The sequence below is a fragment of the Mus musculus genome, chromosome 9 (genome assembly GCF_000001635.26).
Source record: "Mus musculus strain C57BL/6J chromosome 9, GRCm38.p6 C57BL/6J".
Classification (NCBI taxonomy): Eukaryota; Metazoa; Chordata; class Mammalia; order Rodentia; family Muridae; genus Mus; species Mus musculus.
Window position 1 is genome coordinate 59,566,366 of NC_000075.6, and position 24,536 is coordinate 59,590,901.

At 46.5% G+C, this 24,536-nt stretch overlaps 1 protein-coding gene across 12 annotated transcripts in view; it reads left to right on the plus strand.

Moving 5' to 3' along the window:
* The first annotated feature begins 11,921 nt into the window (after positions 1-11,921).
* Positions 11,922-24,536, plus strand: part of Celf6 (CUGBP, Elav-like family member 6) — a 30,747-nt gene continuing 18,132 nt past the window's right edge. For 3 of the 12 annotated variants that reach the window (XM_011242834.2, NM_001361099.1, NM_001311092.2), the window contains exons 1-2: positions 22,923-23,154; positions 24,270-24,318. In XM_011242834.2, coding sequence (XP_011241136.1) covers positions 24,270-24,318 — 49 coding nt within the window. In that variant the 5' untranslated portion in view covers positions 22,923-23,154. Of the gene's footprint in view, positions 12,275-15,908; positions 15,994-22,456; positions 22,643-22,922; positions 23,155-24,269; positions 24,319-24,536 lie in introns of those variants that run through there. The other 9 variants (XM_030244695.1, XM_006511543.2, XM_006511542.3 and 6 more) reach the window with 9 other exon arrangements.

The window sequence follows — 24,536 nt, forward strand, 5'->3', positions numbered from 1 at the left end:
CAACTATAGCAACTATGCGAGTCTTCTTTGAGGACAGGAGTTTTCTTAACCTGGAGCCACCTCTACGCCCCACCCCACTACACACACACACACACACACACATCTTTTTTTTTTTTTTTTTTTTTTTTTTTTTTTTTTTTGCTTTTCTAAGTCAAAAGTCTCAGCATGTAGCCTTGGCTGGCTTGGACCTCATAGAAATCTGTCTCTGTCTCCTGAATGCTGTGATTAAATGTGTGCCTCACCCATCCCACCCACCCCTAGCCAGGTATCGGTTTCTTGAGACAATTCACCCCAAACTGGGAGCCCTCCATGTGCCATGCTGGAAGGACAGCTGAGGCCTCTTTGTTGCACACTGAATAAATCTGTGATTTACTGCTGTTTGACTGAGCCCTGTTAGTCTGCCAGCCCCCAGACTCTTCACCTGACAACTATAACAGAAACATTGTCGATAGACTTTAAATGCCCCTGACCTCTCCCAGGACATCTTGGGCGTTCCCAATGTTCAGGAAAAGAGCAAGCACTGATCTGAGTCAGTGAGGGAAGAAGCCACAAAAATAGGTCTTAGAACTAAGTTTCTGTGACTATACTCAACGAAACATTTTCTTTCTTTTTTTTTTTTTTCCAGAGCTGAGGACCCGAACCCAGGGCCTTGAGCTTGTTAGGCAAGTGCTCTACCACTGAGCCAAATCCCCAGCCCCGAAACATTTTCTGTAATGTTATTACCATTTTTTTTTTTTAAAAATGGTAGTAACCTGGTCAAGACAAGACAGCAAGTGCTTTTCTCCAGCCACCCACCGATGTTTGTGTTCTGTGACCATGAGGTCATTAACCTGAAGACTGTCAGATCTCAAACTGCCCATAGGCCAGGAACAAGGTTCACAGCCAGGCACCCAATGTGTACAGTGCACAGAATCAGGCTTGCTAGGGTTCTCGATGCACCACCAGGGGGCAGAGAAGTACCCATTTTGCCCCTGGCGCTCCTCTGAATAGGAGGAAGTGCAGGACCCATAGGAATTAAAAGGAAGCAGAGCGTGTGTGGCCCCCCTTTCCTTGACATGAGCGGATGCTGAGTGGCCAGCAGTACACCTTCCAAGACTATGATTAACTGGTGTCCCCGATGACTTCAAGTGCACATCAATGGATGGTTGTAGGGATAACACATCAGGGCTTAGGGGTCCAGGTGCCACTACGGCACTAAGAATGCTGTGGTGGTGTCGGGGAACTTCGGGACCATTGAAGTGAGGAAGGTCAATAACTGGGAAGGTAAGGATAATGTGTTCTATGTTCATATGAGACATGTGAGTCCCCATCTAATATCCCTAACACCGATGAGGTCTGTCCACGTAATTCTTATCAGTACCTTGTGAGGTTAACCTGACCCATAATCTAGATTCAGGGTCTGATGACCTGGCATGATGAGTGTGTGTTTGTTTGTTCTACTCTGAAAATAAGAATTAGGAGCTTTGTTAAGTAAAATTGTTTTCCTTTACTAATAAACTCTAAAAGGTTGAAAATTAGCATCCTTTTCTATACTGCTATTAACACAGGATTATAATATCTCAACAATTATTTGCTTCCATTCATGGTAACCAGTTGAACCCAAGAGTTTATGCCTATTAAGTGCTCTGCCACCAAGCTACATCCGCAGCCCAGGATAGATAGCTTTAAGAAGAAGAAACACAGGACTGTTGAGATGGCTCACCAGGTAAAGGTGCTGAGCCCAAGTTGTTCCTTGACTTCTTATAAGTTCTGTGGATCATGAGCATGCATGCATGCACATACATGTGTACAACACACAATGCCATAAACTTTAAAAAAATAGGTATGTCTTTCAATCCTATTCCCTTCTCCAAAGTTACCTTCCATAATTTAATTTAAATCACATTTTTCTACAGTGTCTGATACTTAATTGTGATTTATTTCCTTTTTTTTTAATTTAAGCTGGGTGGTGCACACCTTTAATCCCCATGCTTGGGAGGCAGAGACAGGCAGATCTCTGAATTCCAAGTCAGCCTGGTCTACAGAGGAAGTTCCAGGACAGCCTGGGCTACACAAAGAAAACATGTCTCAAAAAAGAAATTTTTTTTTAATTTGAGACAAGATGTGATATAACCTAGGCTACCCTTAATTCACTATTTGAAATCCTGACTTCATCCCTGAATATTTCGAGTGCTGGGATTACAGGCATGCATCACCACATCCATCTATTAATAAATTGCCTATGGATCACTTTATTGCAGTTTACAGGAGGGGTGCTTAGAAACTACAGAAGGGTATAAAAGAGGAGGCAGAGCTGTTGACAGGCAGACACTGAAGGAAGGTAGAGTGTGTTCCACTTGGCTAAATGTGAGAATGAGAGCGGGTAGTCAGTTACCTGAATACTCTATCCTAATAAAGGATTGTTGGATGGAGAAATTTGGAGGGCACTGCTGATGTTTATCTAGTCTCTGTAAGTCAGAATTCTTGGACAGTCAGCTGGGCAACAAAGTGCTTTGTCGCTCCTCTGTGTTGGCCATGTCAAATGTGTAGAGTACTCGGCAATGATATTGGGTTTAGGATGTAACTTAGTGGTAGGGCACTTGCCTGGTGTGTAGGTAGGAGAGGCCCACCCACCACTCCATCCCATGTCATCCCGTTTTTGGTGTTGGCGTCACCATTATCTTCACTGGGCTCCTTACTTTTCCTCTTAGGGTTAACAGCCTGACAAAAGTATCCTATGGAAGGAAGGGGTGTTGTGGCGCATAGTTTGAGGTTACAGTTTATTGTGGTGAGGAAGTCACATTTGTAGAAACTTGAGGCAGCTGGCCACATTGCATTTGCAATGAGGATGCTAAGAGGGAGAATGCTAGTAGTGCTTAGCTTGCTTTCAAGTTTATGGGGCCCAGGGCTTCAGCCCTCCAAATGATGGCACCTACGTTTATGGTGGATCTTCCCACTGCAATTGACCTAACCAAGGTGTCCTTCACAGATGTTCCCAGAAGCTAATGCAGGCTAGATAATCACCGACACATACACCCAGGGCTGGGTTTAGATCCTGCCAAGTCGACAACCATCACAGGGACAGATAGAAAGGTTTTGTGGCTCAGTATGATTATACAGATAGTTGGAGTCTGAATTTGCTTAGAGAATGAAGCTCCAAGCTCAACCCTACCTTTTGCTATGCCACCACTGGCCACTACATTAGATGTCTTCTTTTTTGGACACACACACGACACACTCATGATGCCGGTTAGTCTGTTAGATCTTGGTTTGAGCCAAGTTTTCTGTTCATCCATGACAGGGTCTCATGGATCCCAGAATGCTCTCAAACTCACTATGCAGCAGAGGAGCCCTTTGAACTTCTGGTCCTCTGTATCTTGTATGCTGGGATCCCAGTTGTGAACCACCATGCTCAGTTTGTGCAACTCTAGGGAGTTGAATGTATGGCATTTTACCAAGTTAACCCCTAGCTTCCCTCAACCACCACACACATCCCATCTTTCTCTAATGGAGTTAAAGGCTCTCAGCTCAGGTTTTCTTGTTGGCACTAACTTGTTTTCACTTTTCCCTTCCCATCATGCCCAGGACACTGTAGTTTGGTTTTAGCCCCATCCAGAGCCTTTCTAAGCAAGACTGGGATGAGCTGCATGTTAAAGCCAGGACACATTGAAGTAGTAAGCTATGTATCCTGTGACCTGGTTCTGAACTTTGAATCTTTTTACTTCTCCCTCTTGAAAATCTCCCTTGCCAGATTTCTGTGAAATTCTTCCTGCCGCCCTCCAGCAAGCACTCTTTAGCTATGTCCACCCAACAATGCTGGAACTGGGAGCTGGGGGCTGGGGGCTGGGGGCTGGGGGCTGGGAGCTGGGAGCTGGGAGCCTTCCTCCCTCTGCCCCTCCCTCCTCACTTTCCTCCCTCTTTCCTTCTTTTTATTAATCCTCAAAATGGGAGGAGCCGCCAAATCATCATTGTCAAATTAAAGCAATTAACTGATTGATTAATTAATTAGTTAATTAATTAAAACAAGCTGCCTCCCCTTAAGGCAGGGTTTGAGAGGTCAGCATTGGATATGAGGAAGACAAGGCTTTTCTAGCTTAGGGGTAGGGGTTCCAAATGGGAGAAAATAGGTGGGGTTATAGGAGCAGGACAAACAGGTTAGTCCTAATGACCTCTTGAAACCAAGGCATGGTTGCAAGGTGGTGGAACAAAGTAGTCATAGTCCTGACAAGGTAGTCAGTAGGTGGCCATATAACCTTTTGAAACAGACACATCATTGCCATTTCTGGAATATGAAGTACAGAACTATTTGTGGTTAGGTTACAGGTGGGGCATAGCCCAATCCTTGAAAAAGAGAAGTTTAAGCATAAACAAGAATGAAGTTAGTTTGATTTTTACTATAAGATGGCTTTTGAGCCTACGATGGAGGCAAGCTGGTTCTTCATCTCCCTTCCTCAGAGCTCACTATGTAGCCCAGGTGATGCTTGAATTCAGAGCAATGCTCCTGAGTTAGCCTATGGGTGCTGGACTTCCAGGCATGAAATCCTCGGTTTCCCCCTCTCCTCCTCCTCTCTGTAGTGTCGAGAATTAAATCCGGAGTTCTGCTTAGGCTGAGCAGGTACTCCTCTGCGGCGTTACAGACTCTTTTTTTTTTTTTTTTTTGTACACAGCCTTTGTTTTTCTTCAACGTAATATTATTCATATGTAAACAAGTCCTTAGTGCCTTACTTTTTCTTATAAATGTTTGTATGTGTTTCTATATAATGTCATATGTAGGTTTATCCACAAAGACATACATACATGTCCACATGTCCATGTCCTCTGAATTCCCTATCCCTTGACTGTCCCTCACACATCTTCACAGCTCTCCACTTCAGTATTACACAATTCCACCAGTGCTTACAGGTGAAATCTAGGAGGCCGGGCAGTGGTGGCGTAAACCTTTAATCCCAGCACTTGGGAGGCAGAGGCAGGCAGATCACTGAGTCCGAGGCAGACTCCAGCTGCAAAGTGAATTCCAGGACAGCCAGGATCACACAGGGAAACCCAGTGTTGAGAAATGGAAAAAAAGAAAAAGAAAAAGAAAGAAATCAATCTAGGAATCCTGTTTAACTTTTTTCTATTCCAATCTTTGTCCATATGTGCTCATTCTACATCAACAGTTCTTAGGTCCATTTATCTCTGTTTACACTGCTCCATCTTTGTTCAGGCTTGGCACACTTAGAATCGCATCCTAGTCGATGCACTTGACTTGATTTTTCCAGAAAAATAATTTTTAAAAATTGTAATTATGTATATGTGTTGTTTATGTATTTGAATATAGGTGACCATAGATGCCAGAAGAGAGAGCATTAGATGCTCTAAAAAGGAGTTACAGGAAGTCGTGTGCTTCCTAACGTGAGGTAAGATCTGACGCGGATCTTCTGGAACTGCCCTCACCACTGAGACATCTCTCCACTCTGAGTTTCTTTTAGGTTTTTAAACGCATTTGACTGCTAGATCTCTCAGCATGGAAGTCCAGCTTCCTGCTTCTAAAGGAGCCATGTCTTGAAGTGCCATCTCCTATCGCTCTACCTGTATTATCTACAAAGAAAGAGACTTGGCTCAAGCAAAAGAGGTGATACTTCCTGACCATGTACAAACATTTCCATAAATGCAAATGTCTGAGTTATGTAAGTCTAGATAAACATCAGTGCACCTCATGTGACAGAAGTAGGCCTTACACGTTCCAAAGAATAAACCTCATGAAGATAAAGGGAGCCACAAGTGCAGAAACACCCCTGTAACTTCAATATTTGGGAGGTGACAGAGGCAGGAGGCCCTGAAGTTCAGACATCCTTGCCTATATAATGAGTTTGAAGTCAGCCTGGACTACATCAGACCCTGTCTCAAAACAAACAAGAACTCCCCAGAGCAGAACTTTATGGGAAAACTTATTAAATGTTTGGAAAGATATAAGAAGACCCATATATAGGTATATGGCATGATCATGGATTAGAAGTTTCAATATTCCAAGAGATTAATATGGTCTATAGTGTCAATGTGATTCCAAATGAAATCCATTTTTTTGAGATAAGGTCTTACTATGTGTCCCTAGCTGTTCTGGAACTACCTATGTAGACCAGACTGGCCTCTAACGCACAGAGATCCACTTACCTCTGTCTCTCAAGTGTTGGGATTAGAGGTGTGCACCACCAAACCCAGTGAAGCCCGTTTTTTGTTTGTTTGTTTACATATTGCATTAGTGGAATTCAAAACAAGAGCCTTGTACCTGCTAAACAAGCAGTCTACCATGGAGGTACACTTTTTTTTTTTTTAAGATTTATTTATTATATGTAAGTACACTGTAGTTGTCTTCAGATACACCAGAAGAGGGCATCAGATCTCATTATGAGTGGTTGTGAGCCACCATGTGGTTGCTGGGATTTGAACTTCGGACCTTCGAAAGAGCAGTCGGGTGCCCTTACCCACTGAGCCATCTCACCAGCCCCGGAGGTACACTTTTAAGACCTCAGTTTTTATTTATTTTTTAATTTCTATTTATTTATTTTGTTTTTTTAAGACAGGGTTTTTCTGTATAATCCTGTCTGTCCTGGAACTCTCTCTGTAGACCAGGCTGGCCTCTGCCTCCTGAGGGTTGAGATTAAGGCACACATGGTCTGTGGCACCATGCTAGGCTAATATCCCAATTTTTAAATTGTTGAATTTGGAAAGGATTTTAAAGTAACTGAAAGAATAAAAATCCAAGAGTAACAAACTTTTTTTTTTCTTTTGTTTTTCTGTTTTTTCGAGACAGGGTTTCTCTGTGTAGCCCTGGCTGTCCTGGAACTCACTTTGTAGACCAGGCTGGCCTCGAACTCAGAAATCTGCCTGCCTCTGCCTCCCAAGTGCTGGGATTAAAGGTGTGCGCCACCACTGCCTGGTCCATTATCTATTCTTAAAGGGCAATACACACATTAATTTTGTGGAATATTACCACGACAATACCAGATGTCAAGAGTCATTATGAAACCAGGTATGGTACATGCCTACAATCCCAGCACTTAGAAGGTGGAGGCAGAAGAATTAAGAGGTCAAGGCCAGCCTTTGAAGTATCACCTCTTTCTTTCCACCCAGCCATTGGCCACTGGCATCTTTATCAATAGATCAATAGGGCTGGTGAGATGGCTCAGTGGGTAAGAGCACCCGACTGCTCTTCCGAAGGTCCAGAGTTCAAATCCCAGCAACCACATGGTGGCTCACAACCATCTGTAACGAGATCTGACACCCTCTTCTGAAGACAGCTACAGTGTACTTACATGTAATAAATAAATAAATCTTTAAAAAAATATAGATCAATAAACATCAGTAACCACAGATTCCCAATGAAATCAAAGCACCAGAACTGCTCCTCTACAAATCCTAGCGCTGGGGAGGCAGATGCAGACAGGTTTCTGCAGGATTGAATCCAGCCTGGTCTACAAAGTAAGTTCTAGGCCACCAGTGCTGCACAGTGAAACCCTGACTCTAAATAAATAAAACCTTTAACTGGTGATAGGGCTATTGGATCATGAATAAACAAACTCATCGAACAAGATATGAGACCCAGTAAAGAGCTTATTCATACGTAGACACCAAAATAGAGGTTAAGCTGAAAATTAGCATGAGGACTCCTAACTCTTTTGAATCCCTATAGCACGGTGGTGGCAGAAACCAACTTAGAATATTGGTACTTCTCCTATGAAAATAACACAGACCAAATCGACGAATTTAAAATTAAGAAGGTTGCAATTATGTCTTCATTGATGTAAGAGAAGAACTGAAAAATCCCATACCATGGAGCACGCCTTTAATCATAGCACTTGGGAAGAGACAGGAGGATCTCTGAGTCAGAGGCCAGCGTGGTCTACAGAATGAGTTCTGGGCCAGGCCAGGGCTACACAGAGAAACCCTGCCCCCCCCCCAAAACCAAAACCAAACCAAACCAAACCAAACCAACCCCCCTCCCGGAAGCCTATTATTTGTCATGATGCTAGAGTGGGTAATTGGGAACAAGTTTGCCCCTGGAGATGATGGGAAGGACTTAAAAACACTAGAGGGAGGAAACATTGCACGTCATGAATGAGATGAGGTCTGAGAAGGACTAAGATTCAGCACTGAAAGCCTAGCATTTGAGGTAATGTTCCACCATGGGCACAATTGCCAATTCTGAAGAATTGTATTCTGGAAAACACTTTGGATAATGTCATAGGGATGGGAATTCAAAGCTGTGGTCTAAAGATTCCACACACCCCCCCCCCATCTCTGGAGCTGGGGAGATACCTCAGTGGCTAGAAGGGCTTGCTGTACAAATATGAGGACCTGAGTTTCAGCCCTCAGCATCTTCATTTGTTTGGTTTTTTCTTTCATTTGTTTGTTTTAAAAGGCTAACTATGGCTGTACGCACAGCTATAATCTTAGTACTGTGGCGGATTCAGAGACAAGGGAATCACTGGGTTTGCTTGCTCCCAGTGGATGTCCAGAATCAATGAGAGATTTGTCTCTAAGGATAGAACAGGTCACATGATAACTTCTTTTGGCCTCTCCATGAACATACAGGGGTGTACACACATGATTGCACAACACACATGAATGTACCCTAAAAAAACTTTCACTCAGAGGTCTCAACTGAAGAGGAAGTTGGAAACAGATCAATTGCTCCAGAGGCTACAGCTCAGCTTTGAGTCATCCTAATCACTAAAATTAGTTTGATTATCTCAAACTGATCGAGATTCCGGATGCCTTAGAACAAGTTTGTTCTGGAAGAAGAAAATACTACCCTCTTCAACCTACAATTATTTCTAAAAATATTTTTCAACACAATGCCTATCACATAATCAGAAGTACCCAGGCAAATAAAGAGAATATTAATGAGGGAATAATGTCAAAGAATTTCCCCAAAATTATTATCAACAGACAACAAATCAAAAATCCAGGAGTCTCGATGAGGGCCCAATGGCTTAAGCACTAGATTATAACCCTCATCTAAGCATATAATATTTAAACCATAGAAAGCCAAAGACATAGAGAATTGGGGTCAGAAGACAACCAGCAGAAATATCCCACCCACCTACAAAGGAACAGGGACAAGAATAGCATGGCATATTTAAGAAAGAAAAGATTTACCCACCACTCTTGAATGAAGAAATGAAAAAGGAAACAAATAGATGGTGATTTCTCTTGTTTGTGAATAGGAAGTGTCAATATTGTTACAATAACATTTTTAAACAATTAGTGTGTATACACGTGTGTGTGTGTGTGTGTGTGTGTGTGTGTGTGCCACAGTACGTGTGTGGAGGTCAGAAGACAACTTGTAGGAGTTGGTTCTCTCACACTACCATGTGAGATTAAATTCAGGCCATCATGCTTGGTAGCAAGTGCCTTTATGGATACACTGAGCCATCTCCTCTAAGGGCCACAACATCAGTTTTGTTTTGTATCTTTTTTTTTCTCCCAATGTGATCTACATCAATGCAAATCCAATCAAAGTTCCAGGAAGCTATTTTATGCTTTTAGTGATTGTCAGCTTAACACAAACTAGAGACACCTGGGAAGAGGAAACTCCAAACTAATTTCTTCTGTTGGTCTGTGGCCATGTTTGCCAAGTGGGAGGGTTCAGCCCATTGTAGGAGGCACCATCCCTAGGCAGGTGGGCGTGGGCTGCATAATATGCTTTTAAGCAAGCAGAGGAAGCAAGCCAGCAAATGGCATTCTCCCAGGGTTCCTGGTCCTACTTTCTTCAGTGATGGATGGATTGTGACCTAGGAGTTATACCTTGAAATAAACCTTTTTCTTCAGAAGTTATTTGTGATCATGGTGCTCATTGTGGCAACAGAAAGCAAAGTAGTGCAAGGAGAATTGGCAAGCTGACTCTGGAGTTTATATACACCCGGGGGGAAAGTAGATAGCAATGTAGCAAAAGATAACAAAGCTGAGCATCCACAGCAACAGTGTATCAAAAGATAACAGAGTGGAGCATTGAGGATATTTAATTTCCAACTTGTCACAGAATAAACAAAACTACTTTTAATTTTAAAAGACCCAGTTATGCCCACTTTTAAAGTTACCTGCTTTAAATGTAACTATGGTGCTTGGAGGAACACCTCAGCGGAAGAGAACTTACCTAGCAAGGATCAGTTCAGGGCTGAGCACGGTAGCACACACCTGCACTCCTAGCACTGGGGAAACTGGAGCAAGAAAGAACCCAGAGTTTGAAGGTAGCCTGGGCTATATCCCAAGAGCCTGTCAAAGAAAAGAATAAAAGCTGCTCCACCAGTAAGAACACAATTTGAAAAGTAGATGTACCCCCAAACGAACTACTAAAGATGGTATGCATAAATGACCATGAGAGTGCACACCCATGACCTCAGAACTCGGAAGTGGAAGCAGAAAGAGCAGCAGTTCAAGGTCCTATTCAACTCATAATTAGTTAGTGGCCAGCCCAGCAGTTAAGAGCAGCAAAAGACGTGGGTTTGATTCCCAGCACCCACAGGGAGGCTTACAAAACCCCTAAATTCCATAACTCCAGTTCTAGGGGCTCTGACACTGTCTTCTGGCCCCAGTGGCACTAGGCATACATGTGCTGCACATACATATATATTCATGCATGCAGGCAAAACTTAAACACAAAATAATAAAAAATATAAATTTGTTTCTGTGATGTGTGTATGTGTGTATGGTGTGATTTGTGTGTGGGGTGTGTGTGATGCATATGTGATGTGTGTGTGTGATGTGTATGCATGTGTGTATTTGTATGAGTAGGGGCAGAAACATGAGTCATGGCAAGCTTGTTGAGATCAGGAGTGGCTTTTTCATTCCAAATTGTTGAGGCTCCCTCTTGTTTCTGTCCCTCTGCTAGCTGGCCCTTGTGACTCTCCTGTTTTTTTTTTTCCTCTTGTTGCCACGGAAGTACTAGGATTACAGATGCGAAGCTCTGCTCCTGGCTTTTCCACGCAGGTTCTGGGTATCCAACTCAGGTCATCGAGCTTGTTTATTAAGAGCCTTTATATGCTTAGCCATGTCGCCAATCCTTCATCTTTATGAATGTGCGCTTGTGAAAGAGGGAATGGGGAGGTAAACACTCAAGCGCTGTGATTTGTCCGATAGCTTTTAAGATATTAACACACGCGATGTATCAATTTCCGTTTCTTCTTTTGCCTTACGCCCTAACTTCTTTGACCCACAGCATCCTTTTCAGGAAAAGAAGATAACACTCCTGAGTCACAGAATAGGGAGGAACCAGGCAGAAGCTCTGAGTAAATATGATAATATAAGTTCTTTCGCTCTCCTGAGGAAGAAATCAGTGCTTGGGGCTTATTTTAGAATACAAGAGACGAGAGTGTGTTTGAGTCTCAGGAGCAAAGAGAGGTTGAAGATATAGGAGAGGTGTGCGATGGAGCCTAGAAGGATGCGCTCCGCAAGACTGGCTTCGGTAGTAGGGATAGAGAGGTGGAAACCCTATCTGACCCACAGAAAACGGTCCGGCTGTTGGAGGTGTGTAGGGAGAGATCATCTCCGACTCCAGCAGACAGCGCCACGCATGACGAAGCTACTTCCCATCCACTGCCACGCCCGCACACCCTCCACACACAGGGCAGCTGAGGGTCCGGTTGCCATGGAGAGCTGGAGCGCGTGAGCCCAGCCGCCCTTCTCGCCCCGCGCTCCAGCTCAGCCAACTCCTTCTCTGATTGGCCACCGCTATCTCATTATGCAAATCACTTGCGTAGACGCTCCCTGCTAGCTGTCTGACGTCACTAAGCTCGGGGGCTGGGGCTCGGGGCTGGGCTTGGCGCGCCAGGGAGAGCTCTGAGGGGGACTCCAGCCGGACTCAGGCGCCCCGCCCTCGACCACGCCCATTTTCAGTCCGCCCCGCCCCTCGCTCTCGGCTGGGCCCCGCCCCCTGGGCAGCCCCCCGTCCTCGTAGGCGGGCCCCGCCCCCTCCCCCAGGCCCTCGCCAGCAGTCCAGGGAAGGGACGGCGGGACAGGCGGGACGCTCGGGAGGGCGGACGGGGCGGGGACATGGCCGCGGCGCCTGGAGGGTCTGCGCCGCCCGCCGGCCCCAGCCCGCGCTTGGCTTTCAGCACCGCGGACAGCGGCGGCGGCATGAGCGGGCTGAACCCAGGTCCCGCGGTGCCCATGAAGGACCACGACGCCATCAAGCTCTTCGTGGGGCAGATCCCGCGGGGCTTGGACGAGCAGGACCTCAAGCCGCTGTTCGAGGAGTTCGGCCGCATCTACGAGCTGACGGTGCTGAAGGACCGGCTCACCGGCCTCCACAAAGGTGCGCGGGGTCAGCCCAGCCCAGCCCAGCCCAGCCCCAATCCAATTAGAGCGCAGCCCAACCCAACTCCGGCCCCAAACGCAGGCCCAACCCCAGCCCTACTAGAACCTTTCCCGACTCCAGTTCAGGACCTGCCCCACCTCAGTTCTGTTCCCTCCCCAGGCCACAGAGCCCCAGAGCCAGAATTGTCTCTGTGGCATCCTTCTGACTTCACTCTGGTTCCCTAACACGTTCTTCACTCTAACCTCCAAATCCCTTGTCACTTCTCACATCCCAGTCATCCCCACCTCCCTGCTTAATCTCTCCACCATCCCTTCCACCAGACACCCCAAACCCTGGAATTTGGAAACTTATTCTACCTTCCAGCTCTGGAGCCCCCGATCTCCTGACCCCTGGACCCATGGTTTTCCTGAGCACTTTCTCTCTCTGGTGCCACCCTATTCAGGCCTCACCGCACACACATCTTGGATTTGCACTCCTCCTGGCCTCCAACAACAAACCAACCCCTAGGGCCTCCATTTGACTTTTGGGTCTGACAGCCTTAAATACCCCATACCCAAATTCTCCTCTTTAGAATTCAGACCTAATATATACAGTCCAATTCACCCCACCCCCAGGAGGCTCTCAGAGATAAATGCCTTCTCACATTTGACAATAACCCAATATTCCATACATTTTTCCAGAACCCAATGCTCTTTACCTCTTCTGATTTGAATCCAGAATCCTAACCTCAGCTGGGAACATACACCTGCCTGTGTACCCTTCCTCTTTGGTTTTCCCCTGTGTGAATACACTCCCCCACCCCCTCTAATCCCCACTCCTGTGCATCTCTGCTTCCTCTCAATCCTCTTGATGGCTTCCTGTTTTCCTTTCTTTGCCAGCTGGTCCCAGACCAGCGCACTCTCAGGGTGGATCAATCTAAGTGAGGAAGATGGGGATGGGGGGCTCTTCTCATTGCCCTTCCTAGGAAGACAGAGGCACCATGGTCCTCTCCAGCCACACCCCTTTCTTCCTGTAGAGAAGGGAGGAGACTTGTTTACACGCAGAAAAGTCTGTCCAGGCTGAGCTGGAATAACAGAGCCAGAATCATATCATGATTATTTGAGGAGACACATCTTCATTTTCCCACTGGGAAATAATGCGGTTTCGGGATTTTTGTGGGGGAAGGGTGACCAATTACCCTCCATAATCTTCCTAAGAGAGAAATAACAGGTCCTAGAGGGCAGGTCCATTCTAAAGGCCTGTGAGCTAACATCAGACTGATACCTTTTTCAAGCTGGGAGACCCCAGGGCATTCCTTGGCATACTAAAGTAGAGGGCTTTGAGAACATGCCCATGAAAAAACTAGGCCTTTTGAATAGGGGTACAGATTCCACCTTTTGTGGGAGAGGTTATGTTAAAGTCCTATAAGGACAAGGCCACATCATCCAGACTTCCTAGAATTCAGTCTAACCCACTGGCTGTCTTCATGCCCAGTCATTTGTGGCATTTTTTTCCTAGACAGTGAGTTCAGTGGGTAAGCATAAACCTCATCTTTGTAGTTGATCTGTAGAGTAAAGCAAGTGCGTGGAGTCACTGCAGTTCTCACTCAAGCACTCCATGTCTGAACTGTCCCCTCACTCTGTCTTCCTTTCTCACTTAGCACTAATCCCTCCTGCTCACCTCTTACTCATCTGCCCCTGTGGCCATACTTCCCTGTATCTCCATCCTTCCAGCCTTCTACCCTCTAACCCAAGCAATCTCCATGGGCTCTTTTTGGTAGCACCTGGTCCCCAAAGCTTTTTCTAAAGCTCCCCTTCCAGTGTGAGGACATGTTATGGTTTAGTGGCAGAACAGTAATGTATGTGAAACCCAGGGGTCAGTGATTTAGTCCTCCATTCACTCTATGCCTCTCCAAAGCAGATGTTGCCTTGTGAGATATGGAGGTAACTCAGAGGGCCTCTAAGTCAGCATCCCCACTCTCTTCGCAGCAACCAATGATGTCTGAACACTAAAGTGACTCATTTTCATTTCAATGGCCGAGTACTGTGGACACCAGCACAGTGCTTTGAAAACAACCCTAGCCTGGGAGTTCAAAGATCCCAAAACTGTGACTGACACAATCTCTGGCTTCAGTTGCCCTATTGATAAAATAAGACACTGTCTAGGAATTCTCAATAAGCAGGAGGCAATCCATCCATCTTCAGGAGGCAGCTCCATAGAAGATACCACTGAAAAACAAAACAAAACAGGCCCCACTTGCTTTCCTAGCCAGCTCTGAGTGGAGAACTGGGCCAGCTCCGAATGGCTTCCCGTAGGCATGTGGCCTTCTGTTGCTCCTTCTCCTTCCTCTACTTGAGAGGTCCGTTTTGAAAATACAGATCTTATCATCTCGCATCCCTAGTGAACACCCTCTAGTGGCTTCTCCATTGCTCTCAGGAAGGAGAACAAAATTTATTCGCGGTCTCTAAGGCTACATGTAACCCAATGCCTGCATTCCTCACTAGCCACTCTGCTCATACTTTCAAGACTTCTCCTGTATCCAGCCTTCTAGCTGTTTCTCGAACACACCACATTTTGGCTCAGTTTTCATTCACCGCAAACGAAACAATCACACACCTCTTCTCACCTGGTTCAAAGGATTCACTGTCCCTGTTCTCGAGAATTCATGTTTTCTATTTTATCGTCACCATTACTTGACCACTATGTATGCTAGGCAAGAATTCTACCATTGAGTTACAACCCCGCCCTCAGTGTCTTCTTGGAGGCAGTCCTCAACCTTTGGAGACAGACTCAGGTGTTCCTCATGACATCTAATCTCCAAGACTTCTCCATCTCTAACCCATCATAAGGCCCAACCATAATAAGTAAGTATTGGATATCTTCAGGATGAGTGTGTTCTCAGTGAATATTGAAAAGGAAGAGAAACCTCCTTCAAAGTTTTCTAGGAAACTGCAGATTCTGAAGCTGACACAGTGAGATAGTAGACCCTACTTGTTATCTCATCCCAGACTCCATCCCTGCCTCAATAAGTAGGATTGTGTAGAAGAGTCCAAGCTGAGTCAAAGACAACACTTTAAGAGGCCCTGTTGTGATAGACCGAGGTCTTAAATAGGATTAGGGAGTTTCTGGAATTTCCTACTTACAGGAAGCCCTTAAACCTGAACCAAGCCTTACCCAACTCCAAACTTAGGAAAGGAAGTGTTGGGAAGTAGTTGGCCTTCAATCCTTCATCTTCCTCCCCCTTTTTCCCTGCCACTTGGAACTGGACTGGGAAGGAATCAAGGCTGATCCTTGGAGACTATAAGTCTCTATCTAAAATAGATGGGTGTTGGAGAGAAGCAGGCGAAGCTGCTTAGGAAGGTTTAACCCTTATGGATGGGCTGGGGAGAGGAGCCGTGCTGTGGGATTGCATGAGCACATGACTGGATAGATGGGTATACTTCTTGGACAGAAGGCCAGGAGAAAATGAGAGGGAGCCAGAGCTTGGGGCAGAGGTCCTAGGCCTGTGAAGACTTTCCATCACAGAGCACTTCCCAGGGCAGAGTGCATGTTGAAAGGATAGTGACCCCAAGTTTATTAACTTGCTTGGATCTTACGAAGCAGAATGTTTAGGAGGTTTCAGAAAAGTCCCTGAGCTCAGCTCTCCCTCCTCAGGCTGTGCCTTCCTCACCTACTGCGCCCGGGACTCTGCCCTCAAGGCCCAGAGTGCACTGCATGAGCAGAAGACCCTGCCAGGGGTAAGTCAATCAAGGCTGGGGATGGGATGGGTGGGAGTCACCTGACGCGTGAAACAATGCTCTACCACTCTGTACGCAGGTCTAATCACCATACAGGGCTGGGTTGGTACCAGCAGCTAGAAACAAGGGTATCTACCCAGGAAAGGGTTTATGTCTGTGTTCCTTGAGCAAGTCAAGCCTTGTACCATACTCAGTCTTCTGGCTCAAAAAGGGGAGGGGGCTCAGGGCCAAGTGTCTCAACCTATCTTTTAAAAGAGACATCAATGGGAATTTGGTTAGAATTTTTCCACTTTGACTAAAATCGTGGTTTTGGGTATTGTTGTCACTCCTGTGAGCATGTCTGTCGCTCCATGTTGTCTCCACTCTTGTGCTCCTGGATGGGACTTTCCTGTGGACTTTTTCCTGTAATACTTTTGGGGTGCCTTGACTCACCTAAATTGTCTTCACTCCATATTATAAACATAACTAAAGTTAAAAGATACTTCTTGATTTTATAGGCACTTGGGATTTTATGATCTGGTCTCAATTAATGGATGGTCACAAGCAAAGGAAAATCAGAACCTACCATTTGTGTCATGGTGACAGTTAGGGTCAAGCATTGGTTGCCAAGAGGAAACCAAGGCTCCCAGCCTCATTTTCTCCTAGGAGACATTCAGGTGTCATGAGTAGGCAAAGTCTGGGACAATGTCTATTCCAGACTTAAGAAATTCATTGGTCTATAAAGAGACCAGAATAGAATAAAGGCACAAAGATGCAAAACATATCATGAGATGTGTTCAAGTAGATCTCAGATGTATATCTGGGAAAGAAGAATTTAATGGGATTCTAACACGAAGGCATCATAACATGATAATTAAAGATACTTGGTTTTAGTCTTTCAGACTTAGATCTGAATATCATCTATGTCTCTTCTATAATTCCTTCAATTCAAGCTTCAGTTTTCTCCTCTGTTGGGAGTGGGTTGTACTAAGATCTTAGTTCATCAGACTGTAGTAAGGAAAGTCCCAGTAAATGTGACTGTTGCCTTAAGATCCTGACAAAGGATCTGATTTTCTGTAGAAGTCCCAGGTGTCGAGAACAAGATCAATTAGAATAAGAACCAGGTACCCATTTCAGCTTTATTTTACAAATCAGAACTTTCCATGAACTCACCAACTCTGTGATCCTGGGCAAGTCTAAAACCCGAGTGTTGCTGGACACACCTTTAATGCCAGCACTTTGGAGGCAAAGGCAGGCAGAGCTCTCTGAGTCCAACCTGGTCTATATATCAAGTAACAAGACAACCAGGCTTATATAGTGAGACTTTGTTTCAAAAAATAAGATAAAACACCCGTGTTTCTTCATCTGTAAGACTGAATTCATGGGTGATGAGCTTAGGCGTGTGAAGTACATAGCACAGCAAAATGTAAGCACACGGTCTGGGTTAGCTAGTGGTAGTAGCAGTAGTAAATGAAACAGAAACGTTAGTAGGAGCCATCGTAGAAAGCATCATTCACCTAACCGTGGGAGCAAATGGTTCCTGCTGCAAGCACAGGCATTGAGACAAGCTGGAACACCCATGCAGGAAACTGTGCGATAAAAATTCAGAGCTGGGGCTGGTGAGATGGCTCAGCAGGTAAGAGTACCCGACTGCTCTTCCGAAGGTCCAGAGTTCAAATCCCAGCAACCACGTGGTGGCTCACAACCATCCGTAATGAGATCTGACTCCCTCTTCTGGAGTGTCTGAAGACAGCTACAGTGTACTTACATATAATAAATAATAAATAAAATCTTTTTAAAAAATTCAGAGCTGGAAGGAACAGGTGGGTGTGAAGCTGTTGGACCCACAGGGGAGGGTCCAAGAGAGCCTGGGCCAGAGTGGGGCAGAATCCTATGGAGGGCTACGGTTGAAGGGGGAAAAGGTGCAAGATTTGGAGATTTGGACTTCACTGGGAAAGCCCTGAGTAAATTAAGATGAGCTTTGGGGAGAAAAGACTTCCAAAGAAATGGACAGTACCACTGGGGCTTTATAAGAATTGGGACTCCTTAGAAAAGGATGGCAAAGCTCCAGAGACCTTGTAAGATTTCTAAAGGAGAAGAGCAAAATGGTTCTAACCAACAGTCATCAGCTCCAATGTTCATGGCGTTTTATGTGTACCAAGTCATTTAATCCTTTGTGAAGAAGGTATTGTTATTGGTACCCCCATCTTACAGATGAGAAGACTGAGTCTTAAAGTGAACTGCCCAAGTTCATGTCTCTGAGCCCAGTTAGTCTACTCACTCAATCACTCCACTAGTTCATGAGAAAACTTGGTAGCAGACGGGCTCTTAGTTTCTGGAGAGTATAGCAATTGAGGACTTCTGCCCTCTACCATCCTTCCTTCTGCAAACCTCCAGTGTGGCTTGGCTTCCTCTGTTACTGCCAACATTGGCTTTATTCCCCCTTCTCAACTTAACAAAGTGAAAATTAATATTTAATTATCCTCCTAAATGAAAATCAATGGCACTGTTGGCTAGCCCCGGCAACATCCATGCCATCAATTTCTCCTCTGCGCTTGCCAGGGGCAGCAGCGACCGCCAGAGTGGAACAGGCAGGCAGGCGCCTAGCTTTCTGCAGGTACTGAGTCCCGGGCATAGCTGCCACCTGCTGGAGAAACAGGGATAAGACTTCTTTGTGCAGTTTGCTGGACTCTGGCGGGACTGTGAAGGGAAGTCTGTAAAAGCTGAGCGAATCCACAAAAAGAAACCCCAAGTGTTCACGGGAAATAGCACAGATTGTTCTGGAGCAAAATCTCCTCTCAGATCCTCCCCCACCCCCGTTTACCAACATTGCCAGTCTCTGCCGTCCACTGAAGCTTGGCTCCCTACTCAGGACTTGCTTCGAACTGCAGCTATCTGTCCCACCTGGCTCCCAAGTCCTGAAGACTTTTCCTGATGACGCTACTGCACGCTGTTTCTTTGAGCCCCACCCTAGTTCTAGAATCGTGAGGAGAAAGAGGCCAACTTCATCCCCACTTTTGGGATTAGGAGGTTGGTCTATCTCCCTGTCCATGTCCTCACTTCAGCCAAAGATCACTTCAGAAATTCTGAGGATAATGTGAGAACAGACGGGAAGATGTCTCTCCCCCCCCCCCCACTCCCCACCAGCGCCTGCAAAGATGGCTGTGGCTGTGTGTGAGTGGAGAGCCCTGTGCATGCTGGGGCCAGAGGAAATGGGTCACACAAGTTCTGACAGTCAGTTATGGGTGGATTTAAGAAGAGTTAGAGATGAAGCTTTAAAGATTGCTCTGGCTACAGTGTGAAGACTGGGCTGAAGAGGGGAGGCAAGATAGGACATTCGCTTCTGTAGAGGCGAATGGTGAAGCATGCTGCCCTGAAGCTGGGTTGATGCAGGCGTGGAGAGGGAAGGGATGAGCTCATGACATGCATATGAACTCTAGGGGCTCGTGGGATCTGAGAGTGAGCTGGGTTAGACGTGTGGTAGAACTGAGTGCTGAAAATGATGATGCACCTCGGACCCCTCAGCAACGGTCATTACTGATGAGAAATTCTGATAAACCCCCTTCCAGTGTACTGCTGGGTGCAGTACAGAATCAGCCCAGAGCAACCAATAGCCCTAAGGCGGGTGTTTTCTAAGTCTATCATAGAAGTGCAATAGATCTTGCCTCCTTTTTGCCGACTGGGTCAACAGATCAGGGCCTTGTGCAGGTCGGTTACCTCTGAGCTTCCTTCCCCTGCTTCCTGGAGTAGATTGTTCTTTTCTCTCCCCTTTTTCCGAGGCTGATTTCCCCTTCGTGGCCCTGACAGACGAGGGCTTGGAAAGCTCTTCAGGAAGCAGGTGATCAGCCAAGGCCAGGGCTCACCTGAATCCCCCATGGCAAGTTTGAAGCCAGGCTGCCCAGTAGCTCTCATGAGCAGCTTTCCCCTCCAGCATGAGTAGCATGCCTAAACCTCAGACGTTCCCAATCATCCCTGTCTCCTGGGGCTGAGGCTCAGAGTCTGGGAAGCAGTAGTCTCCCAACCGCTAAGCCAGAAACCTGAGAGTCAGCCCCCATGTCCTCTCTTCCCTCGGCCTCACCCTCAAGAGAACTGTAGTTAGCTCATTTGTCCTGAACATCTTTTGGGTCTGTCCGTTTCCTTCTACAATGGCCCCAGTCTCTCTCACCTTCCACCTGCACCACTGACTTTCCTGTTTCTTTAACCCCAATCTTCTCTCTGCACCATGACAACTTATGAGATGCTTTCAAAGACTAAACAGACCGGGTCACACCCCCTCCTCCTTTTAAAATCCCTTCCTGGATCCTCCTAGCATGTGAAATATATCCAAATCAAAATCTGTGACATGCATTTTAAACAGCCTGTCCTGATCTGGCCCCGTCCTGCCTTTCAGTTTCACCTCCTTTCACCAAAACAAAATGAAAACAAAACACCCTCCCCCAAATTATAAAAGCCAAAAAGACAAGAGGCACACAAAAAGATGAACAAAACCTGCCATATCTGGTATACCTACTAAGATCTGGCTACTGCAATTTTCACCATAATTTCCCCTCACACCCCTCTTATGAGCGGAGATTCTGAGACTCAAAGAGCTTAGAGAAGCTTCCAGTGATGTAACTAGGATTTAAGTTCACATCTGTCTCACAAGCAGCTTCTCCTTCAGGAGCTGGAGCCCTTGCTCCCTCAGGCTCAACGCTCCCTGTCTCTACTCTAGGTGTCTAGAATACTCCGCTGCCAGCCTTGCCTCTCCCACTAATTCTACCTACTCTGATCATAAGGCCCAGGTCAAACAGTATCTTAGTGGATTGTTTCCTGTGTCAGCCTCTTGAGCTGCAGCCAGCCTGGCTCATAGCTTCGTCTTGCCTTGTCAAGACGAAGGTCTTGGTACCTCAGTGTCTCATTTGCATTCATGTCTTAAAAATGGAGTTGAGTGCCGGAGAGTGGTTCAGTCAGTAAGCTACTTGCTGTGCAGACATGGGGACATGAGTTTGATTCCCCAGAAGACCCCACATACAAAGCCAACAGCAATGACCCATTCCTGTAATCCCATGGTGACAGGAAAATCCCTTGGTTTGCTGGTCAGCTGTTCTAGTTGAATCAGAGAATTCCAGATTCAATAAGAGACAGGATCTGAAAAAAAAATAGAGGGAGCCCTTGTTAAAGGCACTGCTGTTCTTCCAGAGTACCCAGATTCAATTCCCAGCACCAGCATGGAAGTTTACAACCATCTGTGACACAGTTCCAAGAGATCTGGTGCCCTCTTCCAGTCTCTGTGTACACCATGCATACACGTGATGCACAAATATACACGTAGACAAAACACCTATACACATAAAATACAAATAAATCAACTCTGACCTTCACACACACACACACACACACACACATGGACAAGCACACACAGTGGACGTTAGCTGGCATGATGATTCCTATCACCCATCAGTCAGTAGGCTAAGGCAGGAGGAGTATCATGAATTTGAGGCTAGCTTAGGCTATTGGCAAGTTCTAAGGACAGTCTACATAATGAACCTCTATCTTAAAATCAAAACCATAAATAAATAAATAATCATGGAGTTGCACAGTAGGATGCAAAAATCACAGACTTTACCATTAGGCAGACCTGGAGTGAGCCACAGAGTACCCACCAAATGAGCTTTCCTACTTGCTCTCATTCTCTCTCTTATTGTCCTAGAAAAATGTGTTTCTCTCCCTGGGCCTCAGTTTTCTCATTCAGAATATGGGGACAGTGGTGCTATCTCCTGGAATGGTTAGAGGGATTTGAAGACATATGTATATGTCTTCATACATGTATAAAGAGTCCCAGGTGAAGGCTTGGCACCAGATGGACTCTCAGAAATGGGGCCCGTATCTTTTCGGTGAGCCTATGAAGGGAGTCTCCATCTAAGCATCACTGAGGCTCATTACAGAGCTCAAAAAATATTGGTAGCATGCCTGACTGGGAGAAGGCATAAGCCTTGAGCCTCTGAGGATTAGACCCTGGTGAGCTCACGTAGGAATTCATATGTACCATCTAATACACACTCTCCATCAAAAGGTCAGGTGGTTGGGAGGAGGAAAAGGAGCGTCCCCCCAGAGCACCAATGAGTACCATCTCCCAGGAAACCCAGCCAGGAGCTACCATGGAAACCACTGCTGTCACGTGTGCTCGTCACTCTAGGCTCCAGAGAAAAATTCTCAGGTTCTATTTAAGAACTAATAAAATAATGATGGTTTTGCTCACTCCCAGTGATCCCCAAGTCCGGGCTTCTGTCCCTCTCCTTCCTCCTATCAGGCTCTCCTTGCTTCCCCAACCTGCTTTCTCTCCCTTCCTTTCCTACCCATTCTCACCAGTAACTCTCTTTCTTTGCCCTTTTCTAGGTCTGTCTCTTACTTTCTCCCATAATTTCTGTCTTGCTGTGTTTCTTCATCTCTCCCATGTCTCTACTCTCCATAGCTCTGTCTCTTGGTTTCTCCTCCACACTCACAGGTGGCCATGCCTAGGGACTGGTCCTGTCCTCCTGGTCCCTGGTCCAGGCCAGTCCAGACCTGTCCAGCTCGCCCTGATCTGCTTGGATTGATCTGTCATCCCCTCTAGACTACAACCTGAGTCCTGTCGGTGTCTCGGCCCCCACCCACAGCCTGGTACACTGCAGGTGCTCCACTACCAGAGAGGGTGGGTGTGTCAGAGCCTCGGGTGGGAGGGAGGATTACAATGGTTCAGGCTTGGACTGTTTTCCTTTCTTTTTCTTTCTTTCTTTCTTTTTTTTTTTAAATGAGTCTTCCTCGCCCCTCCCACCCCAAAATTTGATCCAAAGAAATTGCTCAGCTGTGACTGCCAGGGTGTTACCATGGTTACTGGGTAGCACTTGTGGCTATGGTAACAGGAAGCTGCCTGTTGTCTCGGCAACGAGCACATTGGAAGGGATGGAGTGGCCCCTGATTGGTGCAGAAGCAGTACGTTTCCTGAGGGGAGGGGGTCAGATCATCACCTTCTCAGGCCAGATGGGCATCAGTTACCCCTTCCTCCAGGAACAGGAAGGCCGCTGTCCCTTCCTCCCGGCACTCAGCTGTCTGCCCCCAACATCAATCCCTCACATCCCACGCACCCAGCTCTTGGCAGTTTACTAAGACCTTCTGCACCCCCATTACCTCATGTGATCCCCACAACACCTATGAGAGAGGAAGGTGAGATGGGGATTCAATCATGAATTCACTTAGGGTGGTTGGGGGATGGGAAGGTGGGGGTATATATTAAATCACCTAGGAGCTTTTTCAGGTTTATACAGTCCCCCACTTTAAGAATCTAATATGGTTCCCAGGTGATTTCTAACCACGTCTGATCAGGGAATTAAAAGGTGAAGCCGGATGGAGGAGGGAAGGGTTGGAGGGAAAAGTTAAGTTGCTTTCTAGACTTATAACCTGAGGGGTGGAGGGTTGAGTTTGGGTGAGAGAGGAGCTGGGGTTCTGCTGTGTCGAGGGAGAAGTGACAGTGGGCCTTTCAAACCATGATGCCCAGCGAGCAGCTGGGAACATGGGTCTGAGGCTCAGGAGAGAATGTGGGCTGGAGACATAGAGGTCTGAGTCATCCCTGGATAGCTGCTGAGGCTGAGGCTGTGGGTGTGGGTGAGGCGGTCCAAGAAAAATTGGAAGAGAGGGATGAGCAGGAAGAAGATGGCGCCTAGAGAACCCTAGCCGTCAGGGAAAGGGGCGCCAGGAGGGATGGAAGGGGGAGTGCAGAGACTTGTCAGGCCACAGGCACAGGAAATGTCTTCCCTGATTAGTAAACTGAATCTGAGAGACAGTGGCTTACTTAAAATCATACAACCAGGAAATGGCAGCGTTAGGGGTATATAGCACTATGTCTGAGTCCCAGACTGTTTAATCTAAATAACACACAGCTATATTCTCAGTTTTAGCCATAACCACAAATGTGTGATAGCAATTACACCCTCCCACCCAGTTCCTCTTACTCAAAGCCTTTCTGTGAGTCCAGGAGCCTGAGGAACAGGCACCGCGTGGAGCCACCCCGAGTCTAAGACAGAAGAGTGTCTTTGCCCACTGTATCCACCCTGTTTGCTCTTGAGCTCCCTGCCACCTAGCTCTTCAGGTTCCAGAACCTTCTAAATACCTGGGTTTAAGGAAGGAATCTTAGAAAGAATCTATAGCCCTAGTGGGAATGGAGGGGTGCAGAGTGCAAAGGGCCCTGGGGCTCAGAGCCCAAGGAGCTCAGTGGGAAGGAAGAGTGAGGCCTTGGGCCAGGCCGCCATGCTAAATGGGTGTGTTGGTCCCGTGTCTTTCAGATGAATCGTCCGATCCAAGTGAAGCCGGCTGCCAGTGAGGGCCGAGGAGGTAACTTCCCTGTCTGACAAACCACAGAGTGGCTCCTGTGTAGAGGACGGGTGGGCCCATTCCTGGAGTTAGTCCTCAGCCAGGGCTTATGACTGGGCCAGCCTAGGTCAGGGAAGTCTGGAATTGTACGTCTCAAGAAAGAGCTCAGCCATTCCAATTCAGACTCAGGAAGGAGAGGGTTCTGGGGAGCGCAGACCAGAAGAGACAGAAAGGGCAGA